The sequence below is a fragment of the Rhinolophus sinicus genome, linkage group LG05 (genome assembly GCF_036562045.2).
Source record: "Rhinolophus sinicus isolate RSC01 linkage group LG05, ASM3656204v1, whole genome shotgun sequence".
NCBI classification, from domain to species: Eukaryota; Metazoa; Chordata; class Mammalia; order Chiroptera; family Rhinolophidae; genus Rhinolophus; species Rhinolophus sinicus.
Genome location: NC_133755.1, coordinates 137,669,820 through 137,693,448, shown reverse-complemented (window position 1 = coordinate 137,693,448; position 23,629 = coordinate 137,669,820). Strand labels below are relative to the sequence as shown.

The 23,629-nt window shown below is 36.1% G+C and overlaps 1 protein-coding gene across 1 annotated transcript in view; it reads left to right on the top strand.

Moving 5' to 3' along the window:
* The window catches only part of SEC63 (SEC63 homolog, protein translocation regulator), a 58,079-nt gene that overhangs the window by 6,017 nt on the left and 28,433 nt on the right, over nt 1–23,629 (top strand). Inside the window, exons 2-7 of the mRNA XM_019735010.2 lie at nt 9,710–9,809; nt 14,964–15,078; nt 16,771–16,883; nt 20,543–20,604; nt 21,206–21,264; nt 22,833–22,883. Of these exons, the coding sequence (XP_019590569.2) occupies nt 9,710–9,809; nt 14,964–15,078; nt 16,771–16,883; nt 20,543–20,604; nt 21,206–21,264; nt 22,833–22,883 (500 nt within the window). The remainder of the gene's footprint in view (nt 1–9,709; nt 9,810–14,963; nt 15,079–16,770; nt 16,884–20,542; nt 20,605–21,205; nt 21,265–22,832; nt 22,884–23,629) is intronic.

The following is a 23,629-nucleotide window of genomic DNA, read 5'->3' as shown; positions in this document are numbered from 1 at the left end:
TTTAAACCTAATAATTTCACTTCTGGGACTCTTCTAAGGATGCAGTCCTTTATAATAAAGTGGATGTTTGCTTTTCTTTTGGACCTTGACACTTCTATAGCAAATTGAGCTAAAACAAACAAAAAATAACTGGTTTGCCATTTTCCTCTGAAATTTATGTGCTGTGTTGTCTTGTCCCACACACATGTTAGTACTGAAGACCTTCCAGTTTTATTTGTAACACTTTTTTTCATAAAATATTTCATTAGACTTTTATTAGAGATACCATCTACTCAGTTGTTTTATTAGAAGTATCATCTGCCCCATGTTCTTAAATTTTTTACTTGGATTTCTTACATATTACATTTTCTGCTTTGGAGATATGGTTAGGATAGGTGTGATTAAGTTAATGAGCACAGGGACACAGTGTCTTTTAGGCGATCTAGTTCTTTTATTAGGGGAAGGCAGTTGAAATAACGTGATGAATCACACAGGCCTATGAATTTGAACCTGGGCACAAGTCCCATCTCTTTAGTGATTATTTGCTATTCCTTTGGTACCATCTGTAACTTTGGGCAGTTGCTTAACCTCTCTGAGCCTCAGTGTTTTAAATATAATAATAATACATGCATATATACCCACGCCCAGGCTGGTTGGGGCGCTGTCTAAATGAGATAATTCATACATTCACTACATTTGTTAAGCACCTACTGTTTGCCAGGCATTGTATTAGGCAGTGGACTATGGGGGTGAGCAATATAGATGAGATTCCTGTTCTCATCCTCGAGATGATAGACATACTATGTATAAACAGTAAAAAATATCAGGTAGTGGTGAATACTGTGTGAGGATTATTCAGAGACGTCTTCCTGAGAACGTTTCTTCAAGCTGAGTGACAAAAGAAAGTCAGCCATTACAAGATTGAACTGGGTGGGAAAAGCCTATTTCAGGCAGAGGGAATAGTTGTATACAAAATCTTTTGAAGCAAGAAGGAGTTGGGCAAATTCCAGGAACAGAGAAAACCAAAGTGGCAGGAGTGTGGCAGGTGAGGAGAATAATTTGGGATGAAGTCAGAGAGGGAGCCGGGGTGCAGACCATGTCTCTAAGACAAGGTAAGAAGCTTGGATTTTGTTTTAGGTGCAATAGGAAACTATTGAAGGTTTTTAAGCAGAGAAATGACAAGATCTGACCTACTATTCTATTTCTTAATGAGATGAAAAATGTTTTTTGGCCATCTTGAATATATATCATTTTAAGGATGAAGTTCAATCTACTTAAAATGTTTATAAATTTTAGTTGCATATTTAAAATCCCATATAATAAAATATAGTACTTTAAAAATAGTTTTATCTCCTTACATTTCAAGAAACAATTATTTTCAAATTCTTCATGTGTTCATCCTCAGTGGTTTTGTGATCACAGCTCTTTTTTGACTCATCTAACAGGTCTTCAGAATATATACTTTTCTTTGCATTTGTTTGGGATACGGCACTTTGGGTTCTGAATACTATGATGCCATGACTGGAAATTTTCATTCAAGCCACAAGTGTGGCTTTATATAACATTAGGTATTTTCATCATCCTGTAGGTATATATTTTTAATCTCCATAATGAAGCGACTTGCTGTATTTTTAAAGTGGTTTTTACAAAGGTTGCTTACAGTGACAGCCAACACTTGTAATCGTGAGATATACCCCCTGGGATAATTATGGAAATCTTAATTTAAAAATTTTTTGCCTTTAGATGACCTCTAAGTATGCCAAACTAACATTAATTGAGATTGTTTTAGCCTGTCTTCCCCAAGCCTTTTTGTTGTTGTTGTTTCTTGGCTTTTTTTTGTGTCTATAAAATAAAGAAATCAAGCTCCTGAGCACCCACCCAGGTGTTCATAAGTAGGCAAATATATAGGGATTCTTTTTTTCTGAAGGATACTTTTAGAGGGATGGAAAAAGACACTTGTTTTATCACCTCTGTTTATTCTTCTAACCTTTCCTTTATTTCTTCTCCCTGAGTCCCTGGTCTGCAGGCCATATCATTGAACTTGCTGACAATGAGGCCTCTATAAAGCAGTGTTACTGGTGTGTGTGTGTGTGTCTAGTATTGTCTCCTGTGGGTGGTGCTTCTAGAGGGCAGAGACTATACTACTGCCAAACACCCTCTAACACACAGGATAGCTGCCCTCCATGACAAAGAATTATCTAGTTCAAAATGTCAGTAATGCTGAGACTGCAAAACCTTGGTCTCTGGTACTTGTTTCAGCACTAAAAGGGGAAAAGAAAATTGAGGTAGTGGGTGAGCGTATGATATAGTTGTATGTTGCTGTCCAATTAAATATCAGCTTTAGGAAGATTGAATAGTTCTTGATCTATTTGAACCACTTGGTTTGTATGGGTTTGCACTTATACCAGGGGTGCCAAAAAAATGTATACACATGACTTGTATTTATCTTTTGTTTTTGGTATATATTGAGTATTACAATTTTAATAACAGTTTTTTCATTGCTTAAAATGTGTATGTATTTTTTTGACACCCTCTGTGTATTGCACTTATATAATCCTCAGACATTCCTGAAGATTGTAAACTTTGTTGGTGGTGGGTGGTTCTGCTCTGATCCTAACATTTTCAGTTAGTTGCCTTCTGGGTTTCCTACTCCTTTGCCAGAGTATGCAAGGGGGTGGGTGGCAAATGAACCAAAGTTTCTGAAATCCTTTCAATTTAAATAATTTGTGATTATATTCATTGGGTCGCGGTGATGGTGAGCAGTGTTTAGTCAAGCCTCCATCTGTCCCAAATTCAAATGGTTCTTAAGTGGCCTCGAGAATCACATACCGTGGCTAACTATTCAGATTCAAGTTAAGAGCATAACACTATGCTTTAGTTTCTCCTTGTCTATGTGGAAATTAGGGTGACTAGGTGAACTATATAGTTTTAGTGGTCTAGAGCAGTGATTCCCAATTTTTCACTTCCAAAGTATCATTCTCATGCCTTTCCTATTTTATTTTGAAGCATTCGGGGAACCAGACTGCACTATTAGAGTAAAACGTGTTTTCCTATCTTTTTAAATTAATAAAAGAACAAAATTTGCCAACAATGAGTGAGCCAGTATCATCATGTGAGATGCTATATTCTCGACTAGCTACAGAGAGACTTTGAGTGACTAGAAAACTGCTGTATGAAGTCTTTTAGACTTCTTGGAATATTGAATATAACCTTCTGATTGTTGGTACTTTCTTGAACTCTTTAGGGATTTACAAGTAGTTTTAGGAGTCTCTGAAGTTTGGAAAGAGAAGTGTGATACATCTTTTTCTTTTAAATAAATTATCTTACTTGTGTATCATTAAGTTTTATTAATTTGAATCTCTATGAAAAGGCATGTCCTCAAATTTATTTCTCAGTGATTTTTGTCATCCTCAAAATATCAAAATGTGTAGATATATTTGAACTGAAAAATGAAGTCAGACTTTTGACCAAGTTTGATTTGCATAATTGGTTTAACAATGAGGCCTGCCTTTGCCAATTAGGTTGTATGGCATGGATTTTCTGTAAATTGAGTCATTCAAGGTAATCTGCAACTTCAAGTTTGAGCACAATACACAAAGTAGAAGATAAAGCTGTTTCATCTAACACTGTGCATGTTGGCAAAAGTGTACTTTTTAGTTTAAAAAAGTTTTAGTATTTAGAGTTTTAACTCTTTTTGAACGTACGAGATATTTACAAGTTGCTTATAAGTGAAAGCACAACAGATATATTACTCTTATTTTAGTAATTTATCAATTTGTGATATTTATATTGCCTTGATAACACCAAAAAAACGTAGTGTCAGAAATTTTCCCCCCTTCTTCCGCCTCCCTCCACCCCCACTCTGGTTCAAGCCATTGTTTCTCAGTCTAGTTGTGTAGGACACAGCTCCCTGGCGGTGGCAGCTCACACCGACCTCCTGCTGCTCACAGCAGCCCAGCTCCAGGGAGAGCCGTTGTTCACAATCTTAGCTGTAGAGGGCGCAGCTCACTGGTCCACGAATCGAACCTCCGTGTTAGGAGCAAGGCGCTCCAACCACCTGATCCACAGGGCCGACCCCAGAAATTTCAACTCATAAAATCTTATAGATGTTAAACTTAAGTGTGATAAATTTACTGATGTTATTTGACGTGCCAAAGCATTTAGAGGTAAAGTGTCTTATGTCTGCAACTTACTCTAAAATAATTCAGATAAAAAGGAGGGGGGAGGGAAGGAGGGAGCTAGAGATAAAGCCAAGAGTTGCAAAGTGTTAACAATTAGTAAATTTAGATGAAATGTATTGTTCTTTTTAATACTCTTTCAACTTTGCCAAAGGCTTGAAAATTTTCGCAATAAGAAGTTGGAAAAAACTTAATAGTTACAGGGATTAAAACAATTTTAAGGAGTCCGTGTTAGTATTATAAGGAATGACTTACCAGGATAAAAACACATTAGTGTAACTTATGTGGGGGAAGTAGAATGAAGCGCTTGTTCTTGGATTTTTGTAAATGGGTGGGTATGACATTACTATGGTTTTTAGGTTTCATCGGCTCATTTAAAAGCAGTGGAGCTATTTTATTTTAAAATGTCAACTTTTTGTTAGAAATGGCATATTTTGCAACTCTTCAAACTTTCAATGAAAAATGTTAGATGCCAAATTAGAAATCTACAAGAAGGTACATGATTTTTAAAAACTCTATTGTGGTAAGCTGGCAAACAGGTTTGAAGATGTTAGATCTGGCTAACATTCTTTCAGCTCTTTGGGTCCCAGGAATACGATGCTGAGTTCCCGCAGTTCTGTTGCAGACTGGCAGATCAGCCAGGCATGGACAGATGGACGTGACTGTTTTAGCAAAGGCTCTGTATAGCTTATGAAAGACAACCATAATTACCTCCCCCCAAATCTGAACTGCTCCCACAGTCATATAAAGTTTATGTTCGGCAGCTGAGAGCAGTCATAATACGTTGTTATGTTGTTTTTTAAACCACAGAATTATTTTATGACCTTGTAATTTCTCTTTTCTATAAATGTGGATAAATTCTTTAAAAACTGCATCATAAGTTAATGATATTACTAACCATTTTCACTGGCCGTGGAACTAGTGATTCTATAAACTAGGAGTTTGTAAGTGAACTTCTTTTTATTCTTCTAAGTGTCTTATAAAACTTGTCTGGAAGGACTTTACTTCCAGTTTGACTTGAGGTCATTTATCTAGAGATTTGGAATGTGTACTATGAATATTTAGTTGTGCTGGAAATCTAAGGGCCACTGTGTTACAGTGTGAACCATACTTTGTAGTACTTACTAACCGACTTAAATATTCTCCGGTTAAGATTTAATTTTTGGATTGGAAAAGTGAGGCATACAGGGCGCAGGTAGGCACACATTGTGCAAGAGGGTGGGGGCTGCAAACCATGTGTACTTTGTCCTGGCAAGGGACATTGGGATAATGCCATTCCTTTGAATCGATCAGCTGTCTGGCTAATAGACTTCACCATTATAACCATATCAAATGTTTCCTTGGTTTCATACCTGAAAGTGGGAGATTGTGGAGGCTTAATTTAATGAAATTGCCAGTGGAATTTTCAAAAGTGTCCATAATTTAACCATAAAAATCGGAAAATTACTACCATTTCATTTTCAGACTGCATTCAAGTTTTGTCACGTGGCTCAATGATGTCCTTTATAGTAAAAGATCCAATTCAGAATCACACCACATTTATTTGGTCTGTTTTCTTTAGTCTCCTTAAGTCTGGAACAGTTCTTCAGTTTTTTCTTGACTTTAGAGATTATAGGCCAATTATTTTGTAGAATGGCCTGAATTTGGGCTGTCTGGTGTTTTCTCATGATTACATTCAAGTTATGTGTCTTAGGAATTTAACAAAACTGATTCTTCTCATTTCGTTCCGTCAGGTTGTACGGTTGCGTTTTGTCCCGTTGCTGGTGATGTTCGCTAATAACCTGATTAAGATGGTGATTGCCAAGTTTTCTGTATTAGTTTCCTGGTGTTGCTGTAACAAATTGCCACAACTTTAGTGGCTTAATACAACACAGATCTATTCTCTTATAGGTCTGGATGCCAGAAGTCCAAAATCCATTTCACTGGGCTAGTTAATAGTCACGGTGTTGGCAAGGCTGGTTCTTTCTGGAGGCTCTAGAGTAGAATCTGTTTTCTTGACTTATACAATTTCTAGAGATAGCCTGTATGCCTTGGCTTGTGGCCCCTCCTTCCATCTTCAAAGGACACATCCAACTTCTACTCATTGTCATATCATCTCTCTGTCTTTGACCCTCCTGCCTCCTTGTAAGGACCCCTGTGATTATATTGGGCCCACCCAGATAATCTCCTTATCTTAAGATCTTTAATTTAGTTACATCTGTAAAGTTCCTTTTACCATGTAAGTTAATATATTCACTGGTTCTGGGTATTAGGATCTAGACATCCTTGTGGGGGGTAGAGACCCCCCCCCCCCATTATTCAGCCTACCACACTTTACCACTGTAAAATCATTCTTTTCCTTTTAGTAATTTTTTTGTGGGAAGATACTTGGATCCTTGGTTCCTGTTAGTGGAGAATGGCATTTAGAAGCCAACATCCAGGTGCTAGCTGTGCTCACTGCACCTGAGATGTCACTGTTTCTAGGCTCACTTATTAGACAGAGCGAGGGAATATGTATGAGGTGTGATAAAAAAAATACAATGAATGTTTAAATTAAAAATGTATTACAGTAAAAGGCACATTGCTATTAATCCTCTTCAAAATACTGCCCCTCACTTTGAACACACCCCATCGTTCTTGCCACTTTCTGAAGCAGTTCTGGAAGTCCTCTTTCGTGAGTGTCTTTAGTTGTGCTGTCATGGCTGTCTTGATGTCCTGAATTGATTCAAAATGTTTACCTTTCATGGTCATTTTGACTTTGGGGAAGATCCAGAAGTCGCACGGTGCCAGATCCGGTGAATAAGGTAGATGAGGACACACTGTAATGTTTTTATTTGACAGAAATTGCCAAACCATAAGCGATGTGTGACACGGAGCTTTTCTGTTGTGATCACAAAATATGGTGAATGCTGCCGAGTCCCATCCAACGGAAAGGCAGGGATCTTCAGTAGTAACAGTGTGTGACAAGTTTCAGCTTACTCGGTGCAGTAAGTCGGGAGTGAGCTATGGTTGAGAGAAGGTGTGTTTTAAAGTGTGCCATAATCATCATCATGACAACACTCTGTATCACACATCACTTCTGGTATATGGCAATTTCTGTCAAAAACATTATGGTGTGGCCTCATCCAGCTTAATCACCAGATATGGCACCATGTGACTTCTGGCTCTTCCCCAAAGTCAAAATGATTCAGGACATGGAGGCAGCCATGACAGTGCAACTAAAGACACTCATGAAAGAGGACTTCCAGAACTGCTTCAGAAAGTGGCAAGAATGATGGGATAAGTGTGTTCGAAGTGAGGGGGAGTGTTTTGAGGGATATTAATGGCAATGGATCTTCTACTGAGATACATTTTTTAAATTTAAACATTCAGTGTATTGTTTGATCACACCTCGTATGTATGTGTATACTTGTAGAACTATATCTACCAGGGTGCCAAAAAAATGTATACACGTTTTAAGCGATGTTATCTATGTATTGCTTTTTGAAGCAAAATTGAATTACGGTAGCAATGTGTAGTATGACGTTTGCTCAAAAGATGGCGTTAATCAAATAAACGTATGGCGTCACCATGCAACAGGCAGGACAGTCAAAGAAAATGGCGGAAGCATGGTTGTCATTCGAGGAGTACAAGACCATTTTCAAGTGTTATTTGAAATTTGAGAATGATGTGGAAGTACAACAACAATGGAGGGATGACTATGCAATAGAACCTCCAACACACCTAACAATTGCACGCTTTCATGATAAGTTTGAGATGCATCGTATTGTGTGTGATGTCACAAGGGAAGATCCAGGAGGCCTCGCACAGCAACAAATCCTGCTTCTTCTGCTCTGGTGTTAGAACAGTTTACACGCTCGCCACAGAAGTCTTCCACTTTGAGCACCTCTTGTAATTGCAGAAGTCAAACCTGACTTGTATTCATCTTTTGTTTTCAATATTGAATATTGCAATTTTAAGCTTTTTCCTTTCTTAAAATGTGTATACATTTTTTTGGCACCCTCTGTATCACTATATTAAATGACATTAGTTCATACTGATACCTTCAGTTCCAATCCAACACTGCAGGATTCATGCTTGCTTTCTATTTTTTCATATATACATATAAGACCCTTTTCTGACAGGGAAAAACGGATTCCAGTTATCCGTAATGTATTAACTTATTTGATCAGTCCCCCTGCATAGCACCTTTTCTGCCACCACCCCTCTCCCTACATGGTTCCTTCTTCACACCTGGTTCTGACGCCGCCTGCCTTGTAGCTCTCCCATGTGGATGCTTTCCTCAAAGGATGGTGCTGACAAGATAGTTGGACTTCTCACGTGGTGGCTTGGAGCATGCTATTATATGCAGAGTTATTTATTAACCTGACATCTCATTTAAGGATGGTGGTTTTTTAATATCGTGAAAAAATTTATATTTAGTGTTAGCCAGCTGGACTCAGTTTAGATGATCTCAGTTTTGTTGGCAATATCCAAAGCGTCATACGTAGTCAGGAGCCAGTTGAACTTACGCCTTCTCTCCCTCAGGCCTGAGCAGGGTGCTGACCTTGACCACGTCAATGTCATGGAGCTTCTTCACAGCCTGTTGGATCTGGTGCTTGGTGGCCTTGACATTTACAGTGAACACAAGTGTGCTTTTGTCTTCTGTCTTCTTCATGGCCGACTTCAGTACTAAGGGGAACCCGATGGCTGGCAGAGTGGTCAGGCTTGTCGCTCATCTGAGGATATTTGAGCTGCCTTTGGAGTGTCTTGGGCCACCAGAAGGTGGATCACACGCGGATCTTCTTTTTTGTGTGTGGCTATGGACACCTTTTAGCACTGGCCTTCCAAGCCTTTGTTTTGGCTTCGGCTTTGGGAGGGGCTTCTTTCTTTGCTTTCTGTGTGCCATCTTCGTGAAAAGGCATTTTATTTTAAAATTTACTTAAAATTTTTTAACTTGGGAGAGTTATTCAAACCAAGTAAATGTAGTTTTATTGTAGTAAAACAATGTATGATATTTTGGCTTTGGTTTAATTACTTTTGAATTGAATTGCAGATTTTTTCCTGGGGACTAAACTGAGACCTTTTGTCACAACTCTTATACGAACCTATTTTAACTTTTTATGGGTTTGGGTGACATTTCTAATTCAACATGATTATTTTCATATTTGAAGAATATCATTTCAGCTTAGGTTCCTTAATAAACCATGTTTCAACTATTTTATACTGTTTTGTTCCTTCTATAGCAGAAGGGAAAGGAGGAGAGAATTTCTCAGAAATTACTGATCATGTAACTAAATATTTCGGGTTCAAGTCAGTTTTTACATTTTTCAATTAGAAGTTATTTAAATTTCACGTGACAAACAGTTCCTTGGTAGTTGAATAAAATTTTCCATATAGATCGTTTATTCTAAGTGGCAGAAAATTTAACCTATCTTGTGAATTTTTCTTTAAGGTTGTTTATGTAGGCAGTACTTGCATGTTCCAATAAAATATTAGAATGGTAATGAAGGTTGGTGTGATATTAAGTCTTATTTTGCCTTCACTGTGAAAAATGATTTACCTATCACCTTATTTATTTATTTATTTTACAGAGCAAATTCGATTAAAGAATATCAGAAAAGTATATGGAAGATGTATGTGGTATCGTTTACGGCTATTAAAACCCCAGCCAAATATTATTCCTACAATAAAGTAAGTATTTGGTTTCAGTAAAAAAATACTTAGTGCTTACTTTTTGCTAGGTATCATCTTAAATAGGGGTATAATAATGAATAAAACATATCGGTAAAGAAACTGTAGCCTTAGTAAGGGTAAGATATGAACAGTGTAATTTGAGAACAGAATAGTTTACAAGTTCAAAGAAAAGAGAGTGTACTTCTGACTTAGGAGGGGAGAAGTCAAATCTTGAAGGAAGACCTTGTGCATCTTGTGTCAGGATTTGAATTTTGTTTTAAAGACTGGGGGAATCTTTAAAAGATTATCAAAAGCAAGGAGGTGACATGATCAAGTTTGCATTTCATGGTGATAATTAAAGTTTATTAAGCACATACTGTATGCCAGGTGCTGTGCTAGGGCTTTATATGTTCTCTCATTAGTTTTATATTAACTTCAAGGTAGATGTTTTTGCTTTTTCTCAGATGAGGAAACTGAGACTGTTGACATAAGAAATGTCCAAATCTGTAGAGAGTTTTTGTAAGAGTTCATTTGAGCCAAACTGACGACATATTCCGGGGAGCAAGATCTCAAATATTCCCGAGAATAACAGTTTTGCAACTTCTTTTATACAGTTGAAATTAAGAGGGAACATAAGGAAGATTGCATGGAGGTTTGAAAAGCAAGACGGGGATTAGATTACAGGATAGCTAACAAGATTATGTGCTTTCTGGTGGTTACAGCTTATTTCAAAGGTGTGTTAACCTAAATACACATAAACAATGGATGGGGCTTACTTCAGGCAAAGGTAAACCTTTTACTAAAAAGTTATATGCCTGGGGTGTAACTACCCACTATGACCTTCAGATCACGCTGTGAGGTTACTTTCCTTTTTTTCGTCCAAGGAGACTAAGAAAATGAGATAACTTGACCAAGGTCATGCAGCTAGAAGTGGTGGAGCAGGGACCTCATCACCCTTTTTTCTTGGCAGGTCCATCACTTAAACAGGCCATGATAGCATGTTTAATTAGAGAAGGCCTGTTTGATTGTGGGAGGCTATGGGAATGCTGGTTTAGAGCCTAGGCATTGGACCTTCACCCTAAGCCATCAATTCAGAGGTAATAGATGAAACTGATTGGAGGTGAAAGAGTTGCCATTATTGGAGGACTGCATCTTGTGAATTACCTATATTTATCTATCCAGTAGATAGGAGGGAGGGAAAGACGTAACGGAGGAAATTAGTAAAAATAGAACCAGTTATGTTTTAATCTTTGTTTAAATGATGATGATAGTTTTCAACATACCTATGTAACTTCAGGGGGGTTAAATAGTTTTTAAGGCTTAACTTTGCCTGGTTTAGTTCCTTTGGAAACGGAGGGAAATCTTGCCTTTGTGTTCAGAGTTCTTCAGTGATGTGAAATTAAAAGACAAAATTAGTGTTTACAGGTTTCACGTTCATTGTTTATTCTTTGCTGATGCTTCTCATTTTAAATTAAACCTTTATGAGGCAGCAAGACAAATACCTTGGCCTCCCAATCTCTTTTTCAGTCTTTGGTCAGCACTTTGTGAGCATTTGAACCTCAGTTTTCAGGGAAAAAACCCCAACTCTGAAGTTTTCTTCAGTGATTAATAAACTGACTCACTTAAATGGAAGTACAAATTAAAGGATATTTAAGCAACAGTTACATAGATAGATACTGGTAACAATTTAAATAAGGTCAGAAACCATCAAAACCTTTCTGCTACTTAAACCTGAAGCTTTCTTGCAAAATTAAGCAGTGAATGTGTAATACTCTAATTTCTGGAAGTTGCTTGCAAAATGACTTCTAAAGTATGCTCAAAAAAAACAACAAAACAAACAAACAAACAAACAAACAAAACCCAAGACTTCACAAGTTAGTTAATTATTAAAGCTACATGTAGTGAAAATGCTTATCTTTTCAGAGGAACCAAACATGCTTTTTAAAAAACTTGGGCATAGAGCATGATGCAGTCCGTTATGTTTCCACCTTTGCTTTGGCTCTTGGGAAAGTAGAGCATGGTTTTATTGGTTGTGGTTTTATCAGCCTGGGGGTTCTGTCATGAGCCTGTCCTCTCCTTTCTGCATTCTTTGGCTCAGAGAGCCAGGTGCTGCATGTAAAGAAAGCATCTAACAAGGGATGTAGCATATCCTATGCTTTTTGTTTCCTTTCTCTTCTACCCTTGTTTGCTTTATATCTTGCTTTAGTGGTTTCCAGTTTCACCCTTATCTTTGTTTTCTGAGCTTTGTTTGCCTGTTGGGAGAATTGACTAAAGAAAATGTGGAGTTACTGATTTGTGTGGGAATTAAGTACATTTTTGTGTTCTTTAGCATATTGAGGGTATTACTAGTAAACTCGAGGTTTCAGTTGAAATTATTATTTTAAATTATTTTCATTTATTTGATAAGTAGTTATTGTGTGCTTGCTATGTATGTGCCAGGTATTAACAAATGGACCTAGTTCAACCACTTACAGTCTTGGGGGATACTGGCAAGTAAACAAGTAATGATAAGAGTTTAGTAAGGGCTGTGAGGGAGATGCAGTGAACGAGCAAAGGAAGAACTCTTAACTCTGGCTCTAGGCAGAGAAGTTAGTAAGGTCCGAGCTGAGATTTGGGTAGAAGTTACTAACACCGTGTTCCCCGAAAATAAGACCTAGCTGGACAATCAGCTCTAATGCATCTTTTGGAGCAAAAATTAATGTAAGACCTGGTCTTATTTTACTATAATGTAAGACTGGGTGTAATATAATATATAATATAATTAATATAATATAATATAATATAATATAATATAATATAATATAAAATATAATATAATATAACAATATAATTAGAGCTGGTTGTCCGGCTAGGTCTTATTTTCGGGGAAACAGGATAGGAGCCAATAGCTAACATGATTATTTACTGTTCCTGATGCACTTTCTAGGTGTTTTACATACCTAATCTCATTTAATTCTCAAACCTATCTTAAAAGTTGGAAACTGAGTTGTAAAAGGCTAAGCAATTTGCCAAGATCTCTGTTAGTAAGTGGTGAAGCTATGAATTGACCTCAGGTAGTTTTGTTCCAGAGCATGTGTTCTTAACTACCTCTCCCTAGATAGCCACGTAAAAGTAAAAGCGTTCTAGGTAGGGCTCCCTCTTCTTTTGGCCTGTAGCTCGTGTGCAAAGCAGCCTGCAGTATTATGTCCTTGATAAGGTTTAGAGCAGGGGTGTTCAAACTTTTTTCACCGTTTTTCACCAAGGGCCATATGCGGTAAAATACATAAACAGCCAGGCCATTCACTTGAGGTGAAGTACGTATTGCCTCACCTGGTTTATTTAAGTAAACTAAATATATTTTTGGAATTTGCTGCGGGCCAATTAACAATGGATTGCGGACCGCAGTTGGCCCACGGGCCGCAGTTTGGGCACCCCTGGTTTAGAGCATTATTTTGGCCAGATGGAAAGAAATTTGCATCTGAGCTACTCTGGAGTTAGTCAAAACTGAATTAAGACCCTGTCCATGTGCTCAGGTTGCTTACAGCAAGTCAGGGGAGGAAAGTCGTGGTTTGTGCTTCTTTGTGACTGTAACCACAGTGTCCCCATTGATCACTTTGACCAGGGTTGCTTCTTCAAGGGTGGATAATTTGAGTTGAGTCTTGAAGGATGGATATAGTTTGGATTGGCAGAGGTGGGAAATGGGAATTGTAGGTAGAAAGATCTAAGGGAGCATAAGCATGACGGTGGTAAAAGCTTAGGGAACTCTGCGAGATGGGGATTTATTTTGCTTGAAAAACCATGGTGATAAAGGTAAGCAGGTAGGTTGGAACTGGATCATAGAGTCTCATTCCAAATAAACACGTTTAAGCTAGGTTCCTACCAGGAGGGTTTACACACATGGAATGTGTTTTCTTCCTGTCTTTCAAAACAGGTCACTTGAATTTTGTTTGATTAGGCCTCCTATGATTCATTTTATGTCTTTGTTTAACAGTTCCTATTCGGTGTAACAAATTATTATACAAAGGGTATAACAAAACAAAAATCATTCAATTCCATCACTTAAAAATAGCCGCTAAGATGATTTACCTTCTATATTTTTATTTATAATAAACTTACAAAAAATAGGATTATATTATATGTACATACAGCTTTGAAGCTGTTTTTCTTTATTTAATTTAACAATACAAGGTAGATAGTCTTCCACCACAAATACTACTTTTTAGTGGCTAGACAGTATTTCACCGTATGGATACACGATTAATTTATTTGCCTAGTACTCTGTTGATGGACATCTGTGTGTGTGTGTTTTCTGCTATTTATATGTTAACCACTCTTTTACACTATATATATTTAATTCTAGTTTATTTCCTTCTAAGTTTCTTGAAGTGGAGTAGATGGATAGTTAAATGGGTATGTACTTCTTTTGTATTGCCAAATAGTCCTTCAGGGTGTAGAGTGTATGAGAGCTTTTTTTTCTTTAGCCTTCCAACACTGATAATATCAATCTTTTAAATATTTTTACTAAACAGAACATATTAGAAAGAAGAAATTAGTTATTTTCCCCAAATTATATGTTCTTTTATACCTTTAAACCTATTATGCACATCTTTCTATACCTACATTGGCTAAAAAATGTTCCATTGTGTGGTTCTATCTTGGTTTATTTAATTAGTTTCCTGCAAATGGTTTATTCATTCCCTATAAATGAACATTTAAGTTGTTTCCAAAGTTTTACTATTATAAACAAGGCAATTTATTAATCTTTTCACAGTTGACCCATTATTTTTTGTAGTTTATCTTACTAAAAGTATTATTGCAAGGTCAAAAGCAATTCTTTTTTAAATTAAATGGTTTACTGAATACTTAGTATTAATATATTTTGATCAGATGTAATAGTCCAATAAGGTAATACGTTGAATTAACTTGTGCACTTAAAATTCTGCAAATAGTAACTGAGAGAATATTACATGCCAGGCACTGTGCAAGATTCTAGAGAATTCAAAGGTGAAAACGACACTGTCCTTGCTGTAACAGGAGTTTATAACCCAGTGATTGTAGAATTGGAGTCAATAACATAGTGATATGAGACTGACTACCTTAGATTGTTTATGGCTTAATCTTGCCATAATAACTCTTAAAGGAAAACCATATAGATGTATCTATTTATACTTCTCTTGTCTTTTTCCTAAACAGGAAAATAGTTCTGCTTGCAGGATGGGCATTGTTCTTATTCCTTGCGTACAAAGTTTCCAAAACAGATCGAGAATATCAAGAATACAATCCTTATGAAGTATTAAATTTGGATCCGGTGAGTAGTATTTTTATATACTGCACATTAGTTTAATGACCCTGTGAAAATACTATAGGTGCATATCCGAAAAGAAATTGGGTTGTGCCTAGAAAAGATCAGACTTTGGTCAGTTAAATTTTTTATTAAAGTAAGATCTAATCCATTATTATTCTAATATACCTATGTTTTTAAAACTGTAGATGTTGATTGCCATCCTATTAAGGATTGGTTTGTAATCGCCAAAATGTAAGAATATTTGAAGATGAAATGAGAAGTTAGTGAGTATTTTTAAAAGATGTGTAAGATTGCTTTAATGCAAAGTTAAAACCAGGAAGTTCATATATGTTACTTGGATGATAAAAATCTTATGACCCTGTATTAGTTGACACAAGGCAGCATGTTAAGTCTTTATGTCTTACAAAGAAATGGTGTCATTATCATAGAAATTCAGGTTAACCTTGGGTGTACCCCGTGGGTGATCTCTTGATTGAACTTGATTGACGGGTCCTAACAGAAAGTAATCTTTTAGGTATATCACTGGAAAGTTGGAACTGAAATGAATGCTAAATGTCATCTAGCCTTTCTTTTTCTGATGGAGAAAATGAGGCCTGGAAAATTTGTGTTTTGTCTGGGGTCCCATAACTTCTTGGTGGCCAAGCTGAATCGAGTGCTCTTTCCCTTTTTCCCCCAAACCACTTTCTTTTACTTCTAGTCTCTGTTCAGCAGATGGCTTGATCCAGAGATTCATATAATACAGAGAAAGGAGTGTGTTTATTTTCTAGTTTTCCGCTTTGTAGAAGAAAGGTTGACATATCATTTGCTTTTTCTTATTGTGATGATCATGGTCATCAGAGATTTTAAAGATTAAAAAGGTCAGGGGGCAATTTAATGCTAGGAAAAATCAATATGAAAAGTTACTAATCGAAATTGACTCTAAAGAAAAAAGAAAAAAATAACAAAAAAGAAATTGAGTCTAATTAGAGAACAACTAAGGTAAACTTATTTGCTTAAAATATTGACAAGCAGATGAAACCAGATATTGTTCAGATTATTTCTTAGAAAGGAAGTTAACCTTTGATTTGAGAATTTTTTTCAGCTAGACTTAATTTACCGTGATCATTCTTCAATATTTGAATGTCACTATCCTTTTATTTAAATATGGCATTACAGTTAACCCTTGAACAACGTGGGGGTTGGGTCGCTGATCCCGCCCAGGCGAAAATTCACTTGTGACTTTTGACTCTACTGTCAGCCCGCCCTTCGCATCTGCAAATGGGATGGAAAATAGTATTTTTGATCTGCATTTGGTTCATTGCGGGTGGGAATTCCAAAATACTGTTTTCGATCTGCAGTTGGTTGAACTCGCGGATATGAAACCACAGATACCAAAAAAAAAATCAGTGTATAAATGGACCTGTGTAGCTCAAACCCGTGTTGTCCAAGGGTCAACCATATATGGTTTTATTCTCTTATTGGTGCCTAGTGTACTGCATAGCACATAGGAGGCGCTCAATTAAATAAATGTAAGAGACAAAGTATATTTTTATTTAAAAAGTACTTGGGGTAAAATTTATGGGATAAAATAGAAAAAAACCCTCATTCTCTCTTTCTGAAAATTTTGAGTAGTTCATATTTTAAGTTCAAAATGGGATGGACTTTGTTTTTACAGCATTGTGTTTATTTTTACTAAAACAAAGCTTTTCCTTTTAGGGGGCAACAGTGGCAGAAATTAAGAAACAGTATCGTTTGCTGTCACTTAAGTATCATCCAGATAAAGGAGGTGATGAAGTTATGTTCATGAGGATAGCAAAAGCATATGCAGCGTAAGTATCATAGTACCCATTACACATTTTTAAGAGTGGTAAAGATAGCTTTCTATTTGAATAAAATAGTAAGTAAAATAGTTGTCATATGCTTTTATTAAATGCTGATCTCATATGTTGAGTCTGTCATTTATAGAACTACCTGGCAACCCTAAAGTGGTAATCTAACTAAACCTTACTTTAAATAAGTTAGACTAGTGCTTCTGCCATATGAAGTTGGTTCGATCAAGTAGTAAGTTATGTTAATTGAGCTATTTTCGAAGCATCCTGATTAGAAGAGGATGGACTTACACCTGCTTTCATTTCTAGGCTTATTATTAGGCTCAATCTGTTTCTCCTGTTTTGGCAGTGTAGAGTGTCTCATTTAAACTCTTTAAAGACCAGTTTAATTTAGAAACAAGATAGACTATATAAAATTAGAAGTAGTTATTCTTTGAGTGTTAATATTACAAGAAACAAAAGTTAGCTGGAATCTTTAGGACTCATGATAGGTATATCTCTGAACAGCTTGTCTGTTGAATTAAAGAATAAAATAAAGACAAGATGTTGTCTTTTTTTCGAGAACTGAGCAATATATAATTTTGTGAGGTAATTTAAAAAATATAAGTAAATAATAGGCTACTCATTAATAGCAAACTGTAAGTGGCACATAAATGCGAGAAGTTTGGGAAATACTGTCATACCCACTTTTGTGCTTATAAAAATGTACTGAGCATCTGCCCTCCCCGCTTTCTTGTGGCTGGCTTGTTGTCCATGTGGGTATCATTCTGTGAGAAAGCAGTGCCCTCAGGAGCTTCTGAAGTGTGTACTACATTTTCTTATCTATACAGCAGGTGTCCTCCAAACTGCTGTCTTTCAGGTGGTGCCCTCCAAACCCCTCCTTTTTTTTTTACTGTGTCTCCTTCAAGCATTTACTCTCATTGCTCAAGTATTGTAGAGCTTTAGTTGCTGTCTTCAGGTAATTTAAGAAGAACTCAAGATTTCCAGAGGTCATCAGATAGCCAAGATTATTTAATTAGTAGTTTTTGTTTTGGTGCTTTCGATGCAATTATTTTTTTCCCCTCATTCTTCTGGTGGTGTAACATTTTCAAGCTCTCAGGTTACTGAAATCTGACTCTTTATGATGTATGGTCACTATTCTAAAAAGTACAGAAGAATAACACATGGTCTTTGGTTATGATTGAGATATAGAATGTTTTGTATGTAAAATGTGGTGGTCTACCAGACAAATTAAGAAGTAAATTATTATGGGACTCAGACTTTGAGATTTTGTAACTTGTATAACTAGTTAAAGGGGTGCATTTTACTCAAGATACGTTCTGACTGATTGAATTGAAGCTCCCATCTTATGTATAACTCGAGCAGCCTAAATATAGCTCAAGCAACTTTTGGAATGCAGTTATAGGCTTTGATATGCAAAATTTTTTAGCATTTGCTTTGGTGATTCAGGATATTTTCTCTTCCCTTATTTGTCCATTATAATAAACTAGCTGGATCATTCCTATATCTTAATACCAGATTTTACCTTAAAGGAAAGGAGGTCTGGTTACTTTTGAGGCGTTAGGTCAACTGTTGAATTCTCTGGTTCAATCTTGTGGATATAGTTGGGATTTGGCTTTCAGGTATAAAACTCATCTTTAAAACTACTTTATAACAAGTGGGCAGCAGAGATGTTACCTTAAAGCTACTGTAATTTTTAGAAATTTGTTTTCATGTGTTGGTACACATGACTATGTAACTTAGCTCTCCATAGCCCACTCAGGGTCACTCAGATATAATTTAGAGAAAGCATTTTCTAGATCAGGATTTATAATCGGTTTCTGAAATTATATACGGAATTTATGTGTATTTGTAATTGTGTATTTTTTCCAGAGCAAAAGGGGCATATACTTCATTAGATTCATAATTGGATCTAGGACACAATCTCCCACCTCCGAAGTGAAGGGATATAATCATGTTTAGGAAACTTGATACTCACTGAATTTTTAAAAATTAGTATCATTGGTCTTGTTTAAGCTTGTTGTATATGAATTAACAAATCACATAGCTTTCTAAGTACTTTGCATCTTAGGAATGGTAGTACACTAAAGCACTAATAACTAGCAAAAAATCAGTTGCTTTTTTTTACACTGACTTTTAAAAAAGTTGATCCTTTAATTTGATTGAATATCCAGCGTGTCACAAAGCAGTTGTACAAGTTGGGTTAATTAATGAGTTCATGGAATTGTAATCAAATGTGTGTGCAGGTTAAAAACCCAAGTTTTTCTATAATGTGAGCTATGCTTGATCTTGCAAAATCCTAGGGCATTATGTAGAGAACAGAGCAGTTTATTGTGCTGCTGTCAGCAGAAAGGCAGAAGGGGACAGATAATAATTTGGGGCAAAAGAATCTAATTAGAAGACAGAATATTGAGAGAAACAGTAGCTAAAGCTCTGGGTGAGGTGGGCAATTATACAGGTATACCAGAGCAAAATTTTTTGAGAAACATCCCTCCCTCAGCAGAAAAGAATCTTGGCACCACTCCTTATTAACTTGCAGTGTCTCTAAAAATGCTTTCCATTAGCTACTGTGGCCTTAGTCTAAATAGTGTAAGTGGAGATAGTTAAATAAGAACTAAAGATGTCAAGGTACTTATTTTCATAAATGAACAAAGAGATAAGTTTAAAAATTGTTGAAAATTTTTGCTGTTTTATAAAGGTACTTCTGCATTCTCTCTCTCAACATGGAACTTGGTTGAATAGAACCTACATTGTATCTTAAGTACATGTATTCTGAGAAATAGAAATACGGCTAAAATTAGATTTTGACATAAGCATAATCTTTTACCAACTGGTGTACATGAATGCCTTCCTTACTGTTGCTTAGTTTAGTGTGTGCGTCTGCCTTGTCTCTTTAACCAACACTAAAGTTTTTTGCAAGAATTAAAATTTTCTTTTAATGTTTTTTAAACATGTATACTGGGACCTGGAATAAAACCACTCTCTCTGTGCCTTGAGCCATTGCCCAGGTTAGCGGTTATATTTGTATTTAGGTATTTAAAAAAATTCGCTCTGTCACTTTCATATTGCCTGGGTTAAGAAGCTGTTGCTTTAGCAGTTACTTTCCTAGTCCTACTGGCAGTTGGCTTAGGAGAAAACTGTGATCTCAGCACAATCCAGATGACCTTTCCCACAGCAATGGAATTTTATAAGTATTTTTTTTTCTTTGAGAATGTGGTGCCAGTTTTAGAGGGATTATTAATTTTGTATTAAATTTATATTTAGAAAATAGGTATATATCATTATTGAAGTATGAACATGCTCATTGAAGAAATTTTGGAAAATGAGCATATGAAAAAAAAGTCACTGTAATCCTCCCTGCCTTCTCAGAAAATGTATTAGCCTTTAAAATTTCATCTGTTGGCTTGAACTGGCTAAACTTGAGGACACGTGGGCCAACCAAGAATTTGTATCAAGGCTTAATAGTTGGCATTTTTTGTTAATGCAGAATTCCTTTCTCTCCCTCCCCTTTTATTTCTAATTTCAGAGAGGCTTTTCTTGATTATCTGAAATTAGTATCTTTAAGAAATGAGTTGGATGGTTAATGGAGTTTGTATATATGAATACTTATTTCTCAGCTGGGGCTTTCTAATGGTTATACCTTGTTCTTTTAATGCTAGTTTAACTGATGAAGAGTCCCGGAAAAATTGGGAAGAGTTTGGAAATCCAGATGGACCACAAGGTATGGTAAATGATGATTAAAAAATACTGGGGATATAGTGTATATTATGAAAATGTTAACTAAATTAAAAAGAATATTTTGATGTTTTAAAGATTATGAATAGGAAAATTGCAACCATAAGGAGTTAAGCAGATATGTAAATTGACTTCTCTTTAATTAATTTTTACTTTATTTTTCTTTCTAGAGACTAGTTTTGAAGATAGAACTTTGATTTGATGCGAAGAGTAGTAATGTCATTCATCATTTCCAGTTAGTTGATAAAAATTGGATGAAAAAAATCTGGGTTTTTTGCTGACTTTAAACCTTCATAGTGTTTACATAAACTCAGGAAATACAAAAGACTATAGATTTTCTAGGAAGAAGGAATTCATGTACTTAGATTGAGTTTTGTTTTTTGTTTTTTTTCCCCTTCTGGAAAAATTTAGTTTCAGGAATAAATTATATCCCTTAACTTTTGTGTAATGGGAGGGAACATGCATAATGAGATAATCTTTCTCAGGGTTTTTTTTTGGGGGGGGGGGGCGTGTGAGGCAAAATTTTAAGATTATAAATAAATAAAACTGGAAGTGGAGACTCTTCAGAAATATTCTTCCTATTTTAGCCACAAGCTTTGGAATTGCCCTGCCAGCTTGGATAGTTGACCAGAAAAATTCAATTTTGGTGAGTGCACTTAAATAAGACATATTATTAGGTTGGTGCAAAAGTAATTGCGGTTTCGAACCTTTATTTATTTTTTTGCAGTGCATGAGCTGCAGGGGCTGCCAGGCAGCCAGGATGTGGCCCTTGAGGGCAGGGGTGGGGCTGCAGGGGAGGCTTGCTGTGGTTTCTTTCTTTTTTTAAAATTTTTATTGGGGAATCTTGGGGAACAGTGTGTTTCTCCAGGGCCCATCAGCTCCAAGTCATTGTCCTTCAGTCTAGTTGTGGAGGGCGCAGCTCTCTGGCCCATGTGGGAATTGAACCAGCAACCCTGTTGTTCAGAGCTCGCGCTCTAACCAGCTAAGCCATCGGGCCACCCTATTTTTAACCTTTTAAACCGCAAATAGTTTTGCACTAACCTAATACAATGTGTTTGACATATTTTGTTGCTATAGAGCTATTACAATGAAAATACTGCTATGCTGTTTTTAATTTAAGTGTGTATTGTGAAACTTGGTATGTAATGGAGAAAATAATTGGTTTCCATTATTAGGTTGTTGGTTTGGGGCAGTGTGTTCTAAATGTAATTTTAAAACCTTAAAGTTGTGGTGATTTTCCTTTGGAGGCAATTTCAGATTGGGTTCTACCCTTGGATTGAGGAACTACTGTTTTTTATGGTGCTCAAAATTTAAATTATCCTTCGTTTCACATTTACCCAGGCTAAGTTAATGTTAAAATATGCTAAATTAATGGTATATGTTCCTTATGGTACTTCAGGATGCAGTAGGATATCAGACTTCAATCAGTTATAGACACTGATCTCTAAAACATCAGGAATTACCTTAACCTATTGTTGAGAAGTAGATGATTGTCTTTTTTGAAAGTGTTTATCTAGGAGCTATATTTGAAGCAATAAAATAAATCTATGTGGTTTGTAATTGGCTATATATAATGGCTATATAATCTTATTTTGTGGCAGATTACTATTATCTTCAGTATGGTTGCTGTATATAAGTATGTTTATTTATCATGCTTAGGGTTACTCTGGGAATATAAAAGAGAAAGGTAGTTGGCTACCAGATTTGGGAGCAAGCAGTAGGAGACCAACAGACTTCAAACAGAACATTATGAAGTTGCTCCTTGATATTTAGGCAAAGGAACCAAGTAGGGTTCTATCATTTATTTCCAAGGCACTAACCACTTGACAAGGTGTAGATACATAATCACTTTACTGGAAGGGAAGTATAATTTAGAAAGCTGTTTGGCTGGTGTATTTATAGAGCAAATTAAAAAATAATTATAGTGGAATAGAGCATAGTTCTAGAGCTGGAATGCCAATTCTGGCTCCACCACCGACTAGTTGTGTGACCCAGGACAAGCCATGTAACCTATATATGCTGCAGGTTCTCTGTCTTTATCAGGAAAATAATAATGGTAGCTTCCTCATAGAGTTTGAAAGTAAGGATTAAACGAAATAATACATGAGGAGTGTTTTTAATAGTGCCTCCCCCATATAAGCCTCAACATAAGTGTTCATGGATGTTATAATTTGCCTGATAAAGGCTATAATTTTTTTCTCTTTTCAATTCTAGGTGTTACTTGTATATGGGTTGGCATTCATGGTTATCCTTCCCGTTGTTGTGGTAAGTTCTGGCTCTCTTTAATAACATGTTTTTTTCTGCTTTGAAAAGGGAGTTGATGGCATACCTTGGAGTCTCCCTAAGAGAATATAATTTGTATTAAAATATAATCCATTGATACTTGAATTTGAAGAAGCTTATATTCAACTATACTTCAAAAGTCTTCTAAAGGTGACATCACTGATGTATGTCAAATGTATCTACTTCCAATCCCAAAGTTACACACACTAAGATAATACAGGTGTATTTAGAGTGTAAAATGCAAGTGTTCTGTCACCACCTCCCTCAACTCCATTTCTCTGTCAGAGATAATCACCGCTAAGTGTGGTGTTTTCCCTTTCAAATATTCTTGTATGCATTTATGTAGACAAACACATTTTTTTAAAAAAGTGATCTTACCATATGTATTGTGTTGTGACCTTTTTTTTTCTTCACATATTAGGGGCACAACATATAGAGCAACCTCATTTTTAAAAACAGCTGCATAGTATCTCAATATGGGGATACCATAATGTTTATGATTTTACTGTTTATTACTTTTTTTTCTTTTTGAAGATTTTATTGGGGAAGGGGAACAGGACTTTATTGGGGAAGAGTGTGTATTTCCATGACTTTTTATTGGGGAACAGTGGTGTGTTTTTCCCAGGACTCTCATCAGCTCCATCCAAGTCAAGTTGTTGTCCTTTCAGTCTTAGTTGTGAAGGGCACAGCTCAGCTCCAGATCCAGTCGCAGTTGTTAGTTGCAGGGG